We start from the raw sequence: 17849 nt of genomic DNA, 5'->3' as shown, positions 1-17849 counted from the left end.
ACTTAGAACCAAAATATTCCATTTTGTATCAATTTTCCGTTCTCGTTGCCACCTGAAAAGGTACCAACAATTGTCACCTAAAATCGTCACCTAATATCGTCACCCGAATGCGACGATTCTCATCCACGGTGACTACCAGAATAGGGTAAGAACTCAAAAAATTCATCCAAAGTGACGTTCCTCACCTAAACCGACTACTGGAATAGAATGACCTGGGTAAGTCGACTATCGTCACGTCACTCGCGGCGCAGAATAAGGGCCATTGACACATGTTTATAGTTTTTGCCCCTTAATGTATGCAGTACCATTGTACATCTTTTGAGAATATTTGTTTTTGAAAAAAAAACGTTGAAAAAATCAATTGAGTCCAAACAAAAATTACTGTTAATGATGTTTTAAGCCTTTTGTGCTAATTGGCATTAAACCAATAATTTGAATAATTTGATGTTGAGATACGTTAAAACCTTAGTGATCAAAGTTACCACGAAATATGAAATCTGGTTTTGTAACAAACATTTAGTTATAGCCACTAATGTTGTTTGAATATTCTGCTATCAATGATCATGCTTTATACTCCTTACCTCAGTCAGTATTTTAAAACTTTTAAGTGTTACAAAAAAGCGACCCCTTCCAAAATATTCAAAAAGGATTAAAAAAGTGACCCCCAGTTTACGGTACATTTCAAAGATATCGGTTAAGAGAATATACAGCGGTTTTATTCTTTTTTCGAATAAGAAATAGAGAGTTGTTTAACCCTAATCCGTTCTAGAGTGTCAAAATGAACCTTTTAGAACTTTGGTGGCTTATAATATTATTTGGGTGCATCCATATAAAACAATTTCTTCGGGGACCATCAATAAATTCTTGAATTCTTTAATTTGCATTATTATTTTTTAGGGACGTACCCTTAAAGCCCAGGAAAAAAACTCTCTAATCAAACATTGAATGTCATTCAAAAAATAACCCGGTATCAGCGGTTTTCGTTTTCGATATTACCGGTATAAGTATCCCTTAATGAAAGTGATGCATTTTTTTTGAACACAGTTCATTTCCAGCCTTTATTGCCGAATATATAGCCACTTCTAAGTTTGAGTGACTTTTGGCCTGCTGTAAATTCGGTACGTCTCTAGTATAACGAATTAGAATATAACATAGAACTTCATAAATTTCATTGAAAACACTTGGAAATTGGTCATTATTATGGCTCAACATAGTGTCGCGGTGGCAATGAAACGATCACGATAGAAAAGAATAAAACTCAACTCTCACTTTTAGAATCTACGCTTTTAAAACTTTTGAAGAAATTAAGAAACTTTTCGCTACCGAATATGTTTTCATCAAATCAATAGTATCAATAGATTCGCTAACTATCTGCAAACATAATTTATATTGAACACCCTCACCTCCACCACAACCCAAAGCTCGTGATAATCCATGGATACTTTACTCAACAAAACTTTCTTAACCCATGGCACGATCCCAGGGGATGATTTGTTGAGTGTAGTTTTAATTTTTTTCTTATACTTACTGCCACGTCTGCCACCCTCATTCCCCATACTTTTGCTCAACTCACAAATTATCTTAATTGCAACAGTATGGAAAATTGAATTATGACTCTTCATTCCAGCCTCCCCTGCCTGGCAACAACATTCCTCGCTTTCTATTGCTGATGATGTCGAAGAGAAATGATCAGAAAAATGGAGCCAAGAGGAAAAAAATTGGAATAAAAAACTTTCTGCTGCTGCCCTTGTGTTCTGCTACTGGCCACCGGATTATGACAAAGTTTGGGACTTTTCATCACCGGAACGGAACTTTGGGGTTTGGGAAATTTTTCCTGTAGGCATGTTTTGTTGTGCGAAAATTGCAGCGGCACAAGAAAAAAAAAGAGATGGCCAGAGAAGTTGGGTTGCGGTGGGGTAAAAACAACTTGCAAATAAAAGTTTAGTGCAGGCGTCTGGCAGAAATGTCTCAGCCGATCTGTTGTTTTTTGCCACTGGGAAAAGGCATTTGCGCCGTTCGTTGTGAGATGCTTTTTCTTTCTAGCTACCTATCTCTGCCGTTTGGAACTGAGTCAATCATGTTGTTTTGGGAAACATTTTCAGCACTTTGCTTTGGTGGTGCCGGAATTGCCAGATTGGATTTGCTATCATACTTATGGTGTACAACACCAGCAGTTTAGTTTGCTGCTGCTTCAGCTCGCTGATGACAAGCTAACTCAATTTCTTTCGAAGGGTGCCAGACTGACGATTTGCATGTTTCGTTAGAAAATTTTTGCCTTTTTTTTCTCAATAAATCGTTTTTCTGTAAAACAACAAGTGGAACTCGTCTGACCGGTTTTTATTCTGTTTTCTGTTCTTCTTTTTGTTCAGTTAATACTCTTTTACAACACAAACCCCAAACTTTCACAATGACTTTAAAAAATTACCTCCGGCACTGCGTCGTTTGTTTAAACATTACAGAAGTTTTAAATTTTTTATTAATAAGGTAGCGACAGAGCGAACGTGATGACTCAAAAGTAAATACTTGTTGCTGTTTCCATCTTTTAATTACAAAAAAAAAGATATAGACTGTAGAAACTATAAGCACACTTTCAAATAATTAAAAAAAATTGTTTTATTACATTTTATTTGGCACATTGTATCATTATATGTGTCCTATACAACACTGTACTCTTATTTGATGAAAATTTTCAATCACAGCCAGACTTCGCACTTTTCCTCAAACATGGATGATAAACTTCTGCACAGTTGCGTTACCTACCATTTTCACCACTTTTAGCCAACCCTTCTTAAATTTTCCGATGTCATCAGCTGGTTTTATGTATTTCAGTAGGTTTGCTTTGGCCAAAGCCCGAAAAAGAGATGGCAGACCAAGTCCGCGCTTATGCGCTTATCGCCTTACTCAATTTAAAGTCAAAACCCCAACATATATACCCTGCCTCTTGTTACGATTGAAGACTAAGGATCTCTCCTCTGACGACTCGAGGTCCGGCCTTTACTCGTAACTCGAGGCTCGCTTCGTTTGCACGACTATCGTGCGCTCCTCCTCTGTTCGAGACCACTGCAAAAGACCAATGACCTCACCTCTAACGACTCGAGATCTTGGCTCCGCTTGGTTTGGCTCGAGGCCCCCTCCTCTTTGCCCGTCTGTGTGCCGAATCGAAAGCAGCTTATCCTGGACACGCGCCTGTCACAGCACACGTCCGGGGCTTTACGAAAACTACTCGGATGATTACGGCGAATTCGTCATCCTACACCGATTGGAGTGACTCATCCGCCGAAGACGTGAAGTCACTCTACCCGAGAGTAAACCGCGGCGTAAATACTCTACCCCCTACGATTCCATCTGCGAAGAAGGTCAAGTCTTATCACCGCAGCTTCTCTCGAAGGGAGCGCGTTCTACTCAGATATTCCGCGGCGGTGGGGCACAACGTTCACGACGTACCTAACAGCTCGGCATACGCAGAAAGTACTATGTACCCCTACGCCTCTTATCTTTGTATACTTTACTGCTAGGATCGGATGCACACTACTCGAATGCCCCCCACCGAAAGGGCATTCTACTTCAACCGTGGTCCGGACTTCCTCCTTCCTTTTGGCTGGCAACCCTTGGCTTTTTGCCCACCGTGTGCCGAATCGAGAGCAGCTTATCCTAGACTCGCGCCTGTCACAGCACACGGTCAGTCATGAACGTTTGTTACGTAGCAATCGAAACATTGAAAAAAAGTGATTCTCACACTCATGCAAGAGTAGTCTTGTCCCCACCTATAAATAAACCACATAGGACGGTGAAGTCATCGCTTTGTGATTTATCTATAGGTAGGGACAATAGTACCCTTGTACGAGTGTGAGAATCAGTTTTTTCAATGTTTTGATTATTACATCACAAACGTTCATGAGCGTCTCGACGTTGAAGTCGCCATTCACCCACGACATACAATGCTTCATGTAATTTCATAAATTATTACCTATATGTAGAGCACCAAACCGAATAGCGACAGTTTTACTAGCGACACTTTTTACTAGCGAGATTCCTGTCATTCGTTACATTCCTGGATTTGTTACTCTTTTTTCAGTCCAGTAGGCGATTTCAATGAAGAACACACACATTGTTTACATTATTTACTGTTCATTTTCCTTAGGACATCTTTCGCATGCTTTAAGTCTCCTAGGAAACTGCGATGCGTTGATATGATTTTCAACGTCGCGACGTATGCGAAGTGTCGCTAGTAGACAATGCTGATATGGTTATTAGCGCTCATATTTTGCTTTTTTACTGCATGTATAATACAATCAATGCACCCTTTCATTAATGTTTTATCGTCCTGAAGCGCAGGAAGTGCCTTAGTGAGTAAGAAAGAAGGACCACACTAAAATTCCCGTGAACAGAGGTAGCCAAACACTTAGGTCAACTCACCGAAATATGGCAAGAGATGGCGCTAGTAGTCGTGCGCATCGGAAACGCACTAGCAACGCAATAACAAATACAATAGGGCATAGTGGGAAGAACGGAAAGGCAAATACAAAGCCGCTAGCTTGTGCATGGGGTCAATGATCTTGCTCTGAAACGGCCTCACTTTGCATGGATATCTTGAGCCGACCACAGCCTTGCTTTAGTTCAACTGATAAAGCAATCGAACTACCAGGTAATATCCATTTTGAACCCCATACCAGGCAACACATTAAAATGGCAAATATTTCTCCCATCATGTCCCTACAGGACCCCGAATTCCTAGTTAGGAAAACCTAACCTGCGGTGCTGTGCTCAACGATCCGGCCCAACCGACGAGCGGTGCCGTTTATTCCAATTCCCGCCTAACAAGTGCCTTACGACCGGGCATTATCCACGCGTGAGATTTTTATACTGACGAATTCCTACAACGTCGATAGATTCACCTTCGTGCCTGGTTCAGCACCCAAGGTGGGACCAGGTACGCCGGTTGCCGAGCTGATGAGATAGCTAGTGCTAGTCAGGGGAGTAAGCCACCTGATCCGGAGCCGACCAACGTAAGTGCTACCCCGCCGCAGACTTCACAACTCGTAAGGGCTGCAGACCGACGATCCCCTACGAAGTCGAGATACTTATCTTCGTACCTGGTTCAGCACCCAAGGTGGGACCAGGTACGCGGGGTGCAACGTTGCCGCCTAATCTAGAACCAAGTCCAGTTATTGTTATCCTGCCGGGGCACGGTTTTCGGTGTTCTGGAGGCCAGATAAGAGCGCCGCCGGTCGGAAGTAGACCACAACTCACGAGACATCCGGATCTGACCCTCGCCTCGTGGACCAACGTACCATCTCCGGACCAAGCCTGCTTCACGTCGTATATGCCTCGGTCATCTCGCATAACCCTAAGGTAGGACAATCAACAACTCTTGAGGGGGGGGGGGGGGGGGACTTCGAATTTCGAGTGTTGCCGACCCTGAGGCTTGAGAGGGGGGGGGGGTTCTTGTTCGACTGAGCAGTTTGGGAGAACTGATATCGAACACATTGAAAAGGCAAATATGCGGCAATAATTATAATTTCCCCCATAGACATTTCTAATTCAATTTCAATTATTTCTAAGACTTTTGTATTGAAAGAAGGAAGAAGTTTAAATTTGAGACGACTATTGATGACAATAGCTACACATCCACCTTGTCGATCATTTCGCAAAATTTTTAAAAAAGCAATGCTTTTCAAGTTATTGTTTGGCTTTAAAAAAGTTTCAGTGATGGCAGCAATATGTATGTTTTGAGTTTTCAAAAATAAAATGAATTCATCTTGGTTAGCCAGCAAAGATCTAGCGTTCCAATTCATAATATTAAGGTTTTCCGACTTCCGAAAAACTGCTGCCAGTTCACCAGCGACGTTTCTAAAATTTTTATTAAAATTCACAATATTTAAACATCTATTTGGATCCATGAGGGAATCGTAATGTATATATATTTATATATATATATATATATATATATATATATATATATATATATATATATATATATATATATATATATATATATATATATATATATATATATATATATATATATATATATATATATATATATATATATATATATATATATATATATATATATATATATATATATATATATATATATATATATATATATATATATATATATATATATATATATATATATATATATATATATATATATATATATATATATATAAATTAACAGACAGGGCTTCGTTTCGGCTTTTTAAAAAAGGTACAACTTGTTTGCTTAAACTGAAGAACAGAACTGATCGTTTAATTATGCCTAACTTTGGAGAACACCTTGATTGATTCTAACCTACACTAACACTTTTACATACTAGTCTGCCAACACGTCCGCTGGTTGGGTGGAATGCTTCGCTTGCTGTTTCTGGGTGCCTTCGGGCCTCGGGCTCGTTGAGTTGGGTTCTCAGGTGCGAGAATGATGATCATGCAATTAACCTGGTCTGGATCGATGAAGTGGTAGCCAAGTGCGTGAATTGATGATGTTGCACTTGGCCGGATGTTTGTTCGTCGTAGACCTGTGCGATCGGGTTGACGCTCGTGTGTCCCTGGCGCGTGTGTCCCTCCGAGGTGGATTATGTGCTGATGCAATGTCTCTTCGCTGGTGGGAACGTAAACCTTTCGATAACTCGTGGTTCTGTGGATTGATGGGCCGCGTGGCGTGACTTCTCGGGTCGAGGGGATAGATGGTTTGTTAACTCGTCCTTCCCACGGAAAGATTCGTCCCGAATCTTGTTTCTTCCTACTCGTTCGGTGTTTTCTTCTGTAGAGAGGGAAAGATTTGTCGGAATGTATGGTGCATTACAATTTACCTCTATTTTGGGTTTGCTTCTTTGTCGATGCTGTGCCCATGAGAAGAATATAAAGCAAATAACTGCGATGACGAAGATGATTGATACGCTAAACGTGATTCGTGTGTTGGTTTTTTGCGATGCTTGGAGTTTTGAGATGTGGGCGAGATTTTGGAGGTTCAGTTTCTCTAGTTTGGTAAGAGTGGTAGGCAGTCTTCACGAAAACATGTACCGAGTTCAACTTGAGTGCGGAAATCCAGGCGCAAGTTTTCTCTGAACTTGCACACAAGCTTGTACTTGGGTTTAGTTCGAACCTAAACTCGAGCACATTTTTTGTACCCGAGTGCGCTCCCCGATGTTCGTACTCTGGTTCGCTTCGGGTTCGTACCGAGTTTTGTACTCACAGTGGCTGGCTGAACTGAGATTGAATGTGTCTGCCTGTGTATGCCTGGGTGTTGAATGTGGTATGCATTATTTTCTTTAGTTAGTTTTTCTATCGTTTGTGCGTATGTAAATCAATTTCAATGCTGTTTTTTGAACATTTTTGGAGTTATGTATGGGGTGGTAAAACCGATTCAAATATATATGATTGGTTCTTAAAAATTGTTATGAAATTTTTTTGTCTGTCGGCCAAAAAAAAAGAAGAAAAAAATTTTACCGAAAATTTGTTTTTCTGGAACTAGGTTGTTTTTCAGAAAACCGGTGATTTGATAAAATGTTTTGAAATTGCCATTGCAACTCTCGCTCCGCAAATCTCATAAAACAATGTTTATATTTCGGAGGCATTAAAAAAAGCAATCATAAAATGGATAAATCATCGCATGGCGAGTAGAAAACATGAAAAATTTTGAAAAATTTGAATGAAAAAAAAATGAAAAAAATATCAAAATGACACAAATGGAAAAACGACCAAACAATCATTATCAAAAATAGCTAAATTGACAAAAAAAGATGAAAATTCAAAAATGGCAAAAATATCAAAAATGGCATAAATGAGCAAAATATTAACCTTCCAAAGCTGTTCGCAAAACATCCGTTTCTGGGAAATTTGAGTTGCAGTTTGATGACGTTCCCCCGGCCGTAAATGTTATCCGATTTTTATGATATTATATTCATTGTGTATAGGTTATTTATTCAAGCTACTCAACATTTCAAAATTAAGGCGATATGTATTACAAGCTTTGAGGAAACTGGTTCAGAAAGAAAAAATTAAATAAAAATATATTTTTAAAATACTCATAACTTGTGGCAGCTTTTCTGTATTTGAATGTTTAATTGATATTTGGACTTGTCAAGAGTGTACATCTATCCGACGATGTTCAGATAAGTTGGGATGCAATGAATGTTTTGACCGCCATTTAGTATCTTCCGCTTGAAAAGGTCTTACTTTAAAAAACGACATCCAATTTTGGCTTTGATTAGCTGTATTTCATTTTTAATGAACCGATTTAGATAAATTAAATTTTAGTTTTTTGTCGTTAATTTGATTATCATTTTGATAGAACATAGTTGGTCTTTCAATAATCCCAGTTTTTCAGTATATTGGCATGATGTTCATATTGACCCGAACAACTTTGGAGGGTTAAAAATGACATCAAATATTTTCACTATGAAACTGACAAAATAGGAAAATAAATAAAACTCATAATTATTTAGAAGATTCGTTGGATGGATTTAATTGTGCTAACTTCCACTGATAAGATGTTAGAAAATTGAAATACCTCATTTTATTGAATACCTACCAAATTGAGAATTACATATATTATTTTTATTTGTTCTTTAATTAATTTGTTATATGAACTTTACAGGCCCTTTTGATACAATTTTTATAAATTGGTTTTACAGTTGTATTTCGCATCATTTATTTATTTTATTGATGTTTTACACAATTTCTTTATAGAAAAAATATGTTCATCATACTCAAAAGCTCATAACAGGCCGTAATAGATAATTCGAGTGTTTGTACACTGGATTAGTCGTACATGAAAAAATGTTTTTTTCGTTCGTCTTTAAAACGTTGTTTAAGTTTTTAATCGTTTTATTAATAATTGATCATGATTCCATTTATTTTTAACTAATTCACATAAAAATGAAATCAATCATTTCAATGTGTTGATCAGTTATTTGGAAGTTGAAAGAAAATTATTGAAATAAACATAGAAACTATACAATTTTATAATCATTTTTCAAATGAACGATTGAAACTATTTTCATTTTGTTAAATTTTGAGATACAACAAACAGCGAATTGAAAAGCGAGTTTTGAAAATAAAAAAACGATTTATTTGTAATCAAATTTTTAAAAATTTCGGACTGCAAAACATTAGTTTTGAACCTCTGTTTTGTACGTTGAAGGTGAACAAACTTGTACTGATCATCTGAACATCATGTTAGCGTATGATTAACAGTAGGTGTTGATTTTTTTTTGTAAATTTTTTATTTGGAACGGGTTGATGATAATGATGAATTTATGAACGAAAAAACGATAAAAATCGGACTTTATTTCATCGACAGAAATTTTATTGATGATTTTAGATTTGGATGGTAAAATTATAAAATTGTTTGTTTTATACGGAACTCGAATGTTGATATAAAACAAAGATTTCAACTGATCATTTATCATAATCGGTTGAAAATTGTAGAAGTTATGGCCAAGGTAGCCGAAATCACAGAATAATTTATAATTTCAGAGCATTTCGAGCATATTTTCGTCACAGATCCTGTGTTATAGAATACAGTATTCACAGATTTTTGAAATTTGGTATGCCTTTCCAAAAAAAAAAAAAAACAAACCATATTTACTTTGGGATTCTGATTCAAATTCGTGAAAATGTTGTAAAGTTAACATTTTCGATATTTATTGTAAAAATAAGCATATAGGACATTTTTTCAGTGAAAATCGTATTACAACATTACAAAATGGTATTCAAACATTACTTTACGATAATAATAATATTAGCATTTTCAAATGATTTAACAAACCACAGCGCAAAATAGAGTTACTAATCTTAGTATAGGAAGAATAAAACATGGTAAATCTAACCCGCTTCGAACTTAAATTAATCATTGGCTTACCAGAAGGTCACTATTTTGAACTAAGCAAAATCTAACCATCGGAAGGGGTTGAGATTGAGCCTCAAGCGTGAATGAGGTTAAAAAATATTTTGCTCGGAAGATGCACAAAATACAAATTTTTCATTAATAACTTTTTTCCCCACTAGCCGATTGATTTTTTTAAATAATTTTCTCAAAGCCTAAATCAAGACAAATATTTTACCCGAAGACAGCATCATGATTGGAATTGAAACAAAAAAGTTACCTAAGAAAGATGGTCAAGCGCTTACACTTTCTGCATTATATTCCTTTTCCTTAATTCTGAACATGGATGCGCGCACACGGGTTCGCACCCGGGTTCGAACACGAGCTCGAACTTGTACCCTGCACTTTGAGTGCGGTGAGTTTAAATGGGTGCGTGTTGAACTTGCGCCTCGAAAGTTGTGTGCAAGTAAGTGCAAAAACTTGCGTGCACTTCGAACTCAAGTTGTACCGTGAAGACTGGTGGTAGGTTTTAAGAGTTGTTTTTCTTCGAATGTAACTCCTATAGTGGGAATAATCTGGATGAAGTTTTCCCCTAAGGTTTTTGTACCATCGTAATCTGTTCCGTCTATTGAGATTTTGCAATGAGGAAAGTGGATCATCATGGTCCCGGTCAGCGATCTGTTTTGTATGTTGCAGTTTGAATTTAATATGATTGGGTTGACTGCATTCTTTATTATAAGTAGATCTGGTCCAAGTGGTTTGATCTCGGTGGGCTCGGAGTATTCGATGTATGAACATTGTGCAGTGTGTCCTCTTAGTCCATTGTGGAGGCATCCATCTCTGGTGACGTTGATCATCTGTTGGTGTTGGCAGATCCTATAGCTGTCTAAAAGTCTACAAGGCGTTTTTGTAACTAAGGTTGATTGTTGGTTTATGATACCATAGTTGTAAGATAAGTCTATTGTAGTATGATTTCTAGAGAGTGACTCTATTATTAGAAACGTGAAATTTTCTTTGAAGAAGATAGGTATTTTAATAGCAAGAACAATATTAGGTCCACGGTGAAAAGCTTGGATGTTGAGATATTCGTAAAGCTGATCGACGTAGTTGATTTTAAGATTTTGTCGTTCTAGCATTTGTAGAATTAGTTCTGTTTCTTTCGTAGAAAGTATGTTTTTGGATAATACACCTGTCCTTGATAGTTGTATGGTTTCGAATATGTCCCTGAGAAAGTTATCAATCAATTCAATATTGAAAAGGGTGTTGTGTATTGTTTGTTTGACTGTAACGTCTGTTCGGCTTGCTTGGTTTCTTTGATTGGAAAGTGTTTTTAAGATGTGGACTTGGTTTTCATTGAATTGTTTGATGAGTTCATTTAGTTTATTTTCAATGTCAGTATTGATAGTGATTTGTTTTTCGTTGTTAATGATTAGAGAGTTCAGCTTTTTGTCTTTGGAATTTATGGCTTTTTCTATGTTGTCGAGGTCGGTGTTGTCCAAGTTCCCCGAAATAGACTTTATAAAGGATCCAAGGGGGTTGAAAAGTCCTCGTTTTGATCGTCTTATAAGTTTTATTTTCGAAAAATCGTCCAGCATCTTGTCAAATTTTATTTGAAGGATGTTTTTGAATTCCTGTGATACTTCCTGTTGGGCGAGAAATTTCAAAGTATAGTTTAGATTTTCGAAACAACTTTGAAATTTCTCAAGGTTTATGTTGTGTAGATGAAGGTGGTATGTTTTGATGAGTTTTGCTTCTCTCTCCTTAAGTGCGAGTATTCCTTCGTGTCTCGTTAGGTCTGTGATTGCTATGTTTGCCATGCTCTGTAAGGAAAGCCTGAAAGTAGAAGACTATAAGTGTATTCTGGTTCGGATTATATATTATTTTGCTGTGGAAATAAATCTGGTTAATCTCGTTTACGTCTGACTTTTGTTTTGTGGATTTTTCTCCCGGTATGGTCCATGAGTGTTTTCCGGAAGTTTCTGCTTACGCGGTAGGCCTTAAACTTGTCCTTCGTCTTGCTTTTGATTCCTTGTCCGGAAATGTATGCGGCGTCGCCTTCTTGGAATGATGGGTCCTCTTCTTTGTTTCTGTTATGAAAATATAAATCTTTCTTTTGTTTATTTTTTAAAGCCAGAATGGCTTCGTCGTAAACCTGATCTCTTTTTTGAATAATGTCCGCAATGTCTGAAGATCTGGTGTCACCTTCCTTTATTCCGAAAAATATTTCTTTTGGACGGAGTTTTGTGGAAGAGTGAATTGTATCATTGTAAAGGCCTACGCTTATTCTAAATAAGTCCTTTTTGTTCATTTCTCCGTATTTCCCTTTAATGCAACGATATATTTCGCAAATTGTTGAATGGAAACGTTCGACTATTCCATTTACTTCACTCTTGTTAGAAGGTGTAAAGTACGTTTCGACGTTGAGCTCTTCCCACATTCCACGAATTTCTATCGATTTCAAGGCTGGTTCATTGTCACTCACGACTAATTTGGGTATGCCATAGCAGGAAATAAGTTTAGTGAGTCCAGATCTGATATCAGGAATGGATCTGGATTTTATGGGTATCAATATCCCAAATTTAGATAGTTTGTCTACGGCTGATAAGAAGATACAAGGGGCACATATAAGAAAGTCAATATGTACAATATCTAATGGTTTTTCTGGAATGGGTGTTTCTGCGAGACGCACTTTGTATGGATGACGCTCGTATTTAGCTGTTTTACAAGTTTCACATAGTAATACATGAGTTCGTACTTTCCTTTTCATATTTGGAAAGAAGTAGTTTCTGCTGATTACTGCTAAATTTTCTTCAATTCCTCTATGGGCTTTATCGTGGGTGCTGTGCATAATTTCGTTTTGCAAATCTTCGGAGGTTAGGTCGGTCAGAAGTTTTTGGGAAATAACTATTTTGAATGTTTTGATACGCGAAAAGTAATTTTTGTAAACTATCTGTAGAGAGTTTATAAGGCTTTCTGGACAATAAATGCAGTTTATACGTTTCGGGTCCATGAAATTTTTGAAAATTCTAAGTAGGAGAGGAACACCGTAGTTAATCTTTGTAAAGGTGTGTCTGAATACTTTGGGAAATATCTGTTCCCCTGTTGATTCGCATTCGTCGGAACCTATGTTTAGGATGATCTGGTTTGAAAAAAAATTTATTGGTTTCTCTGTACATGGTATGAATTCTGAAACATCTGTGTCTGCCGAATGTTGTGTGGCCGCATCTGAGGAGGATTGTTCTTCTTCTTCGGTAGCGTTAATTTCCTGTGGGATTCTTGAAAGCCCGTCTGCTACAACGTTCTGTTTTCCCGCTCGATATTGGATATCGTACGAGTAATCAAGAAGAGCGATCATCCAACGAGCAATTTTACTTGAAGGATCTTTCAAGTTGACTGCACATGTCAGTGGTTTATGATCTGTGTAAAGTATGAATTTATGCTCAAATAGATAAGGCCTGAAATGCTTTGTTGCCCAGTAGATTGCTAATAACTCCTTTTCTATTGTGGAGTATTTCTCTTCGCTTTTATTGAGGGTTCGAGACGCAAAACCTACTGGTCTGTCTTTGCCAATGGGGCCTTGTGACAGGACGGCTCCTATTGCATATTTCGATGCGTCAGTTGTGAGGACAAAAGGTTTTTTGAAGTCTGGGTGTATCAGGATAGCGCTACTACTTAAAATTTCTTTACATTTGTTGAATGCTTTGAGAAATTCTGGAGAGTGTGTCACCTTCTCGTCCTTTCTAAGACATTGGGTGAGGGGTTTGGTTATTAGACTAAAGTCTCGTATAAATTTACGGTAGTAACCTAACGTTCCTAAAAAGGATTTAATATCTCTTTCAGTTTTGGGAACAGGCCAATTTTTAATTGTCTCGATTTTCTCTGGGTTGGGTTTGACTCCTTGTTCGTTTACAATATGTCCGAGAAAAGAGACTTCGGTTTTCAAGAACTCGCTTTTGTCGAGCTGGATTTTTAGGTTTGCTTTTCTGAGTGCTTCGAAAACCTTTTTTAGATTTATGCAGTGCTCTTGCAGGCTTTTACTGAAGACAATTATATCGTCCATGTATACAAGACAGATTTTCCCAGTAAGGCCTATAAGAGCATAATTTATAGTTCTCTGGAAAGTTGCCGGGGCATTCTTTAAGCCAAACGGCATTCTGAGATACTCCCAGTGACCGTCTTCTGTTGAAAAAGCTGTCTTTTTAATGTCTTCTTCGTCCATCATAATTTGGTGGAAACCGGAAGCAAGGTTTAGGGTAGAGAAATATTGACTTCTACCCAATTTGTCCAAAATGTCGCTGATGTTTGGAATGGGAAATTTGTCGTCGGTCGTTTTCGCGTTTAGTTTGCGATAATCAACGACAATTCTCCATTTTTGGATGCCAGCTGAGTCTAGTTTTTTGGGAACCACCCATATTGGGGAGTTCCAGGGAGAAGTTGAAGGTCTGATAATGTTATCTTTGAGCATTTTTTCTACTTGTTTACAAACTTCTTCCTTGTGGCAATGAGGATACCTGTAACTTTTTTGGTATACTGGTATCTCGTTGTCCGTAGGAATTTTGTGTTTAACTGTGTCCGTTGTTGAAAGGGGCTCTCCTTCAATATGGAATATAGATTGGTACTCATTGATAACATATAGCAGCTCAGTTTTTTCTCCTTTTGTAAGATGAGATAAACGTAACTGGCTAATGAGATTTTTATATCTCTCTACTTGAATTTTGGTTTCCATGTGGTTAAGTTCTGTTTCTTGAAGGCATTCGAAATTATTAATGTTAACTTCCAGGGGAGAGTTAAGTATAAAAGTAAGATTTTCTTGGCTGGTATTTTTTACAACAACGGTGGCTTTGCCATCGTTGGCATTGTAAAGACCTGCGCAGAGTAGTAGTTTTTCTTGTATTTCTATATCAGTTTCTATCAAAAAGTCTCCATTTTGCTCGGAAACAGGTATCTCGATGTTCATAAGAGAGTTTTGGGATATAACTTTTGAAAGTAATTCTGGGTATTTCCGAAACATTTTTATTTTTGTACCCATTATGTCTAGGGTGTTGTCTGTGGTGTCGATTTTTGCCTTTAATTCTTGCAATGTTTCATAGCCAATCAGACCGTGAAAATACTTGTGAAAATCGAATACGTGGAATTTGTATGTTTTTGAAGATATTGTCGGGAAAGGGTTAAATTCTACATAAGTTGTTATTTTGTGTTTGCCAGAAATATTTGAAACTATCGTTGGGGTAGAGAGAGGGATTGAGTTTTTCACAAGCTTAGGGGACAGATAATTCTTGTTTGCCCCTGTGTCAATCAAAAGTTTTAAGTCAAAATTTTGGGCTGTTGGGATTTTTATATATGGGATAAAATTTTGGGGGTTCATACCGGGTCCCTTTCTGATGTTACCAGCTGAAAATTTAGCTGATCTTGATCATTTGAAGTCACATTTCTTTGTTCTGGGGTTTGATTTAACTTGGGAATTGTGTTTTCTTCTTGGTCAATTTCTGCGTTAGTAATAGGGTGAAGGCGATACATTGGCTGATCGTATGGGTTTTGATGATAATAAGGATGTGGATAGGTATTGAAAAAGTTGTTTGGTTCGTAGTCATTAAAACATTGTTCCGAGTTTTGGATTTCTTCCGATTGGAATCTTGGTTGATTATAAGAGTTTCTTGACATACCCGATTTTCGGAATTGCGAAGATGGAGGATGAGAAGTTCTAAAATTGCTTTGCGGTGAGGCTGAAGTCTTGAAGCTATTTTGCGTTCCATGTGAGTAGTTGGATCGCCTTGATTGAACTGATCTGTCGAAGTTGAATGGACTCGAGGGGGGGAATGGTTTTGGGGCTGCAATTGGTGGATATGGGGCGGTTCTATTTGGTGTGAATGTTCTAGGTGATGGTGGAAATCTGAAATTTCGCCGGTAAGTAGGAACTTCGGGTCTCCAGAATCTCGGAGGAAACTGGGTGTCATTTAAATTTCTTGGGAAACGGTTAAAATCTATTTGTTGAAAACCAGTTTTGTTTTGGAAATTCCTTTCTTCTATAGCTGCGTCGAATGCTTCTTTGAGCGTTTTTGGTTGTCTGGCTCTGAAATTTCCACCAATTGGCTCGAGAAGGCCAGCTAAGAATACTTGAAGTGCGTTAGCTTGGTGAGTTTGAATTCTATCATTTTTTATATTTTCATTTTGTTCCAGGATATAGACATTATTTATGAGAAGTGACAACGATTGTTGTACTTCTCCGTAAAAATTTTCAATGGATTTTGTTTGTTTAGTTTGAAAGAGTTGTCTCGTGAGTGTCACTGAGTCTCTTTTATCGCTGTAATAAGCGATAAGATTTTCCCTGATTTGTGGCCAGTTAAGGGCTGTGCCATATGTTTCCAGGACTTGGTCCGCTTCATTAATTATTTTTGACCTAATGGCCTGTAGCCAAATTTTTTCGAACGGTGTATTTTTTAGGCCATCTAAAAATGGCATAAAACCTTCTACTGATCTCAAAAAGCTGTGTAATTTAATAGGGTTGCCGTCAAACGGTTGAATAGTGTTGAATGCCTGTGGAGTTTGTAATGATTTCATAATTTTTTCCGCTTGTTGGAACATTTTGTTTGTTTCCTCCACTTCTTCAGGAGTGGGAGGAATATCGAATAGTTCTTGACCGTTTGGAATTTCTTCTACTTGGGTGTTCATGTTTTGGTTTTTGTTGCTTCTAAGATTGTATGTGTAATTCATGAATATTTTTATTTTATTTTATTTTATTTTATTTTTTTTTTTCGATAATAAAATCACTGTTATTTAATCAACTGTTGCTGAGTAAACTTTAAACTGATCACTCTTGCCGCAGATATTCGCTCTGCTATGATCAGTAGGAATTCTGTTTTATCACTTTTCTGGAGATATTCTTTCCGTTGTGATTAGTTATGGTTATTCAAAATTAGTATTAATAATTTTTTATTGCATTTATTTTATTTGTTAATCGCTCATGCCGCAGATATTCGCTCTGCTGCGATTAACTATGGTTTTGTCTTTTATTCAAAATTATTATTAATAATATTATATTGAATTCGTTATACTTTTGTTAATCGCTCGTGCCGCAGATATTCGCTCTGCTGCGATTAACCGTGGTTAAATTGTTATTATTTTTGAATAATTTAGTGATTAATTTTGATTTAAAGTTCTAATCGCTTCTGCCGCAGATATTCGCTCTGCTACGATTAGCATGGGTTTGAATTTTTATATTTTTATTATACTTTTGGTTTTAGATAACTTTTTTATCTCTAGCAACAGGAACTTTGTTACTTACATGATAAGCATTTGTAGCGTGCAGTACAGGTTTTTGATCATGATCATGGCACGACCGATTGGGCTGAAAGTTCAGTATGTTGTTATGCGCTGTATATTTTTTCCATCGGGTTTTACTAATCTTCCATCCTTTATATTGTTATAGTTTTTCACTCGTTTAGCACTTTGCTTTTTCACTCGTTTTGCACTTTGCCTTTTTGTAGGTAAAGATTTTTGTGTTGTTTAACACTGTATATTTTTCCCATCGGGTTTTACTAATCTTCCATCCTTTATATTGTTATAATTTTTCACTCGTTTTGCACTTTGCTTTTTCACTCGTTTTGCACTTTGCCTTTTTGTAAATAAAGTCTGCTTCATTTAATATTGGAACAAATTCTTTTGCTCATTGTGGCGCTCCTAGTGGACGGATTTGGAAACTTTTTCCACCCACGTGTCGGGAAATTCATTACCTTTCACCATGTATTTATGTCATAACACCAAACGATAGCATTTTGTAAACAACCGCCATGGAAGCCGAACGGAGAAATCAAATTGTGCACAGTTTTCTTACGAGTACGAGTACGAGAATTTCTTCGAAACAGCAATGAATAATTTTTTTAATTTTTTTTTATGAAAGAGTAAAGAAAATGCTACATTTGTATGAAAAACAAATTATGAATTCGTTAATAAATGACTGAACTACACGCAATTGTTTGTGTTCCAATATTAAATGAAGCAGACTATACATCCGTCGAAC

General features: G+C 37.1%; 1 protein-coding gene across 1 annotated transcript; it reads right to left on the bottom strand.

The window, feature by feature from the left end:
* Positions 1–6288: 6288 nt before the first annotated feature.
* Positions 6289–17214, bottom strand: LOC129747178 (uncharacterized). The gene is made up of 2 exons (XM_055741226.1): positions 17115–17214; positions 6289–6766 (listed from the first exon to the last, which is right to left on the bottom strand). Exons 1-2 carry the CDS (start codon positions 17159–17161, stop codon positions 6313–6315), a joined length of 501 nt encoding a protein of 166 aa, XP_055597201.1. The 5' UTR covers positions 17162–17214; the 3' UTR covers positions 6289–6312.
* Positions 17215–17849: the final 635 nt, after the last annotated feature.

This window comes from Uranotaenia lowii, chromosome 2, assembly GCF_029784155.1.
Source record: "Uranotaenia lowii strain MFRU-FL chromosome 2, ASM2978415v1, whole genome shotgun sequence".
Classification (NCBI taxonomy): Eukaryota; Metazoa; Arthropoda; class Insecta; order Diptera; family Culicidae; genus Uranotaenia; species Uranotaenia lowii.
Note: the sequence above shows the minus strand (reverse complement) of the source record. Positions and strands in the feature narration are given on the sequence as shown.

Coding starts and splice junctions, on each gene's coding strand:
- LOC129747178 (XM_055741226.1), bottom strand. CDS start 17,161: ATGATCATGATCAAAAACCTGTACTGCACGCTACAAATGCTTATCAT. Junction 6,767..17,114: donor ACGCTACAAATGCTTATCAT/GTAAGTAACAAA, acceptor CCCTCTCTACAG/AAGAAAACACCGAACGAGTA.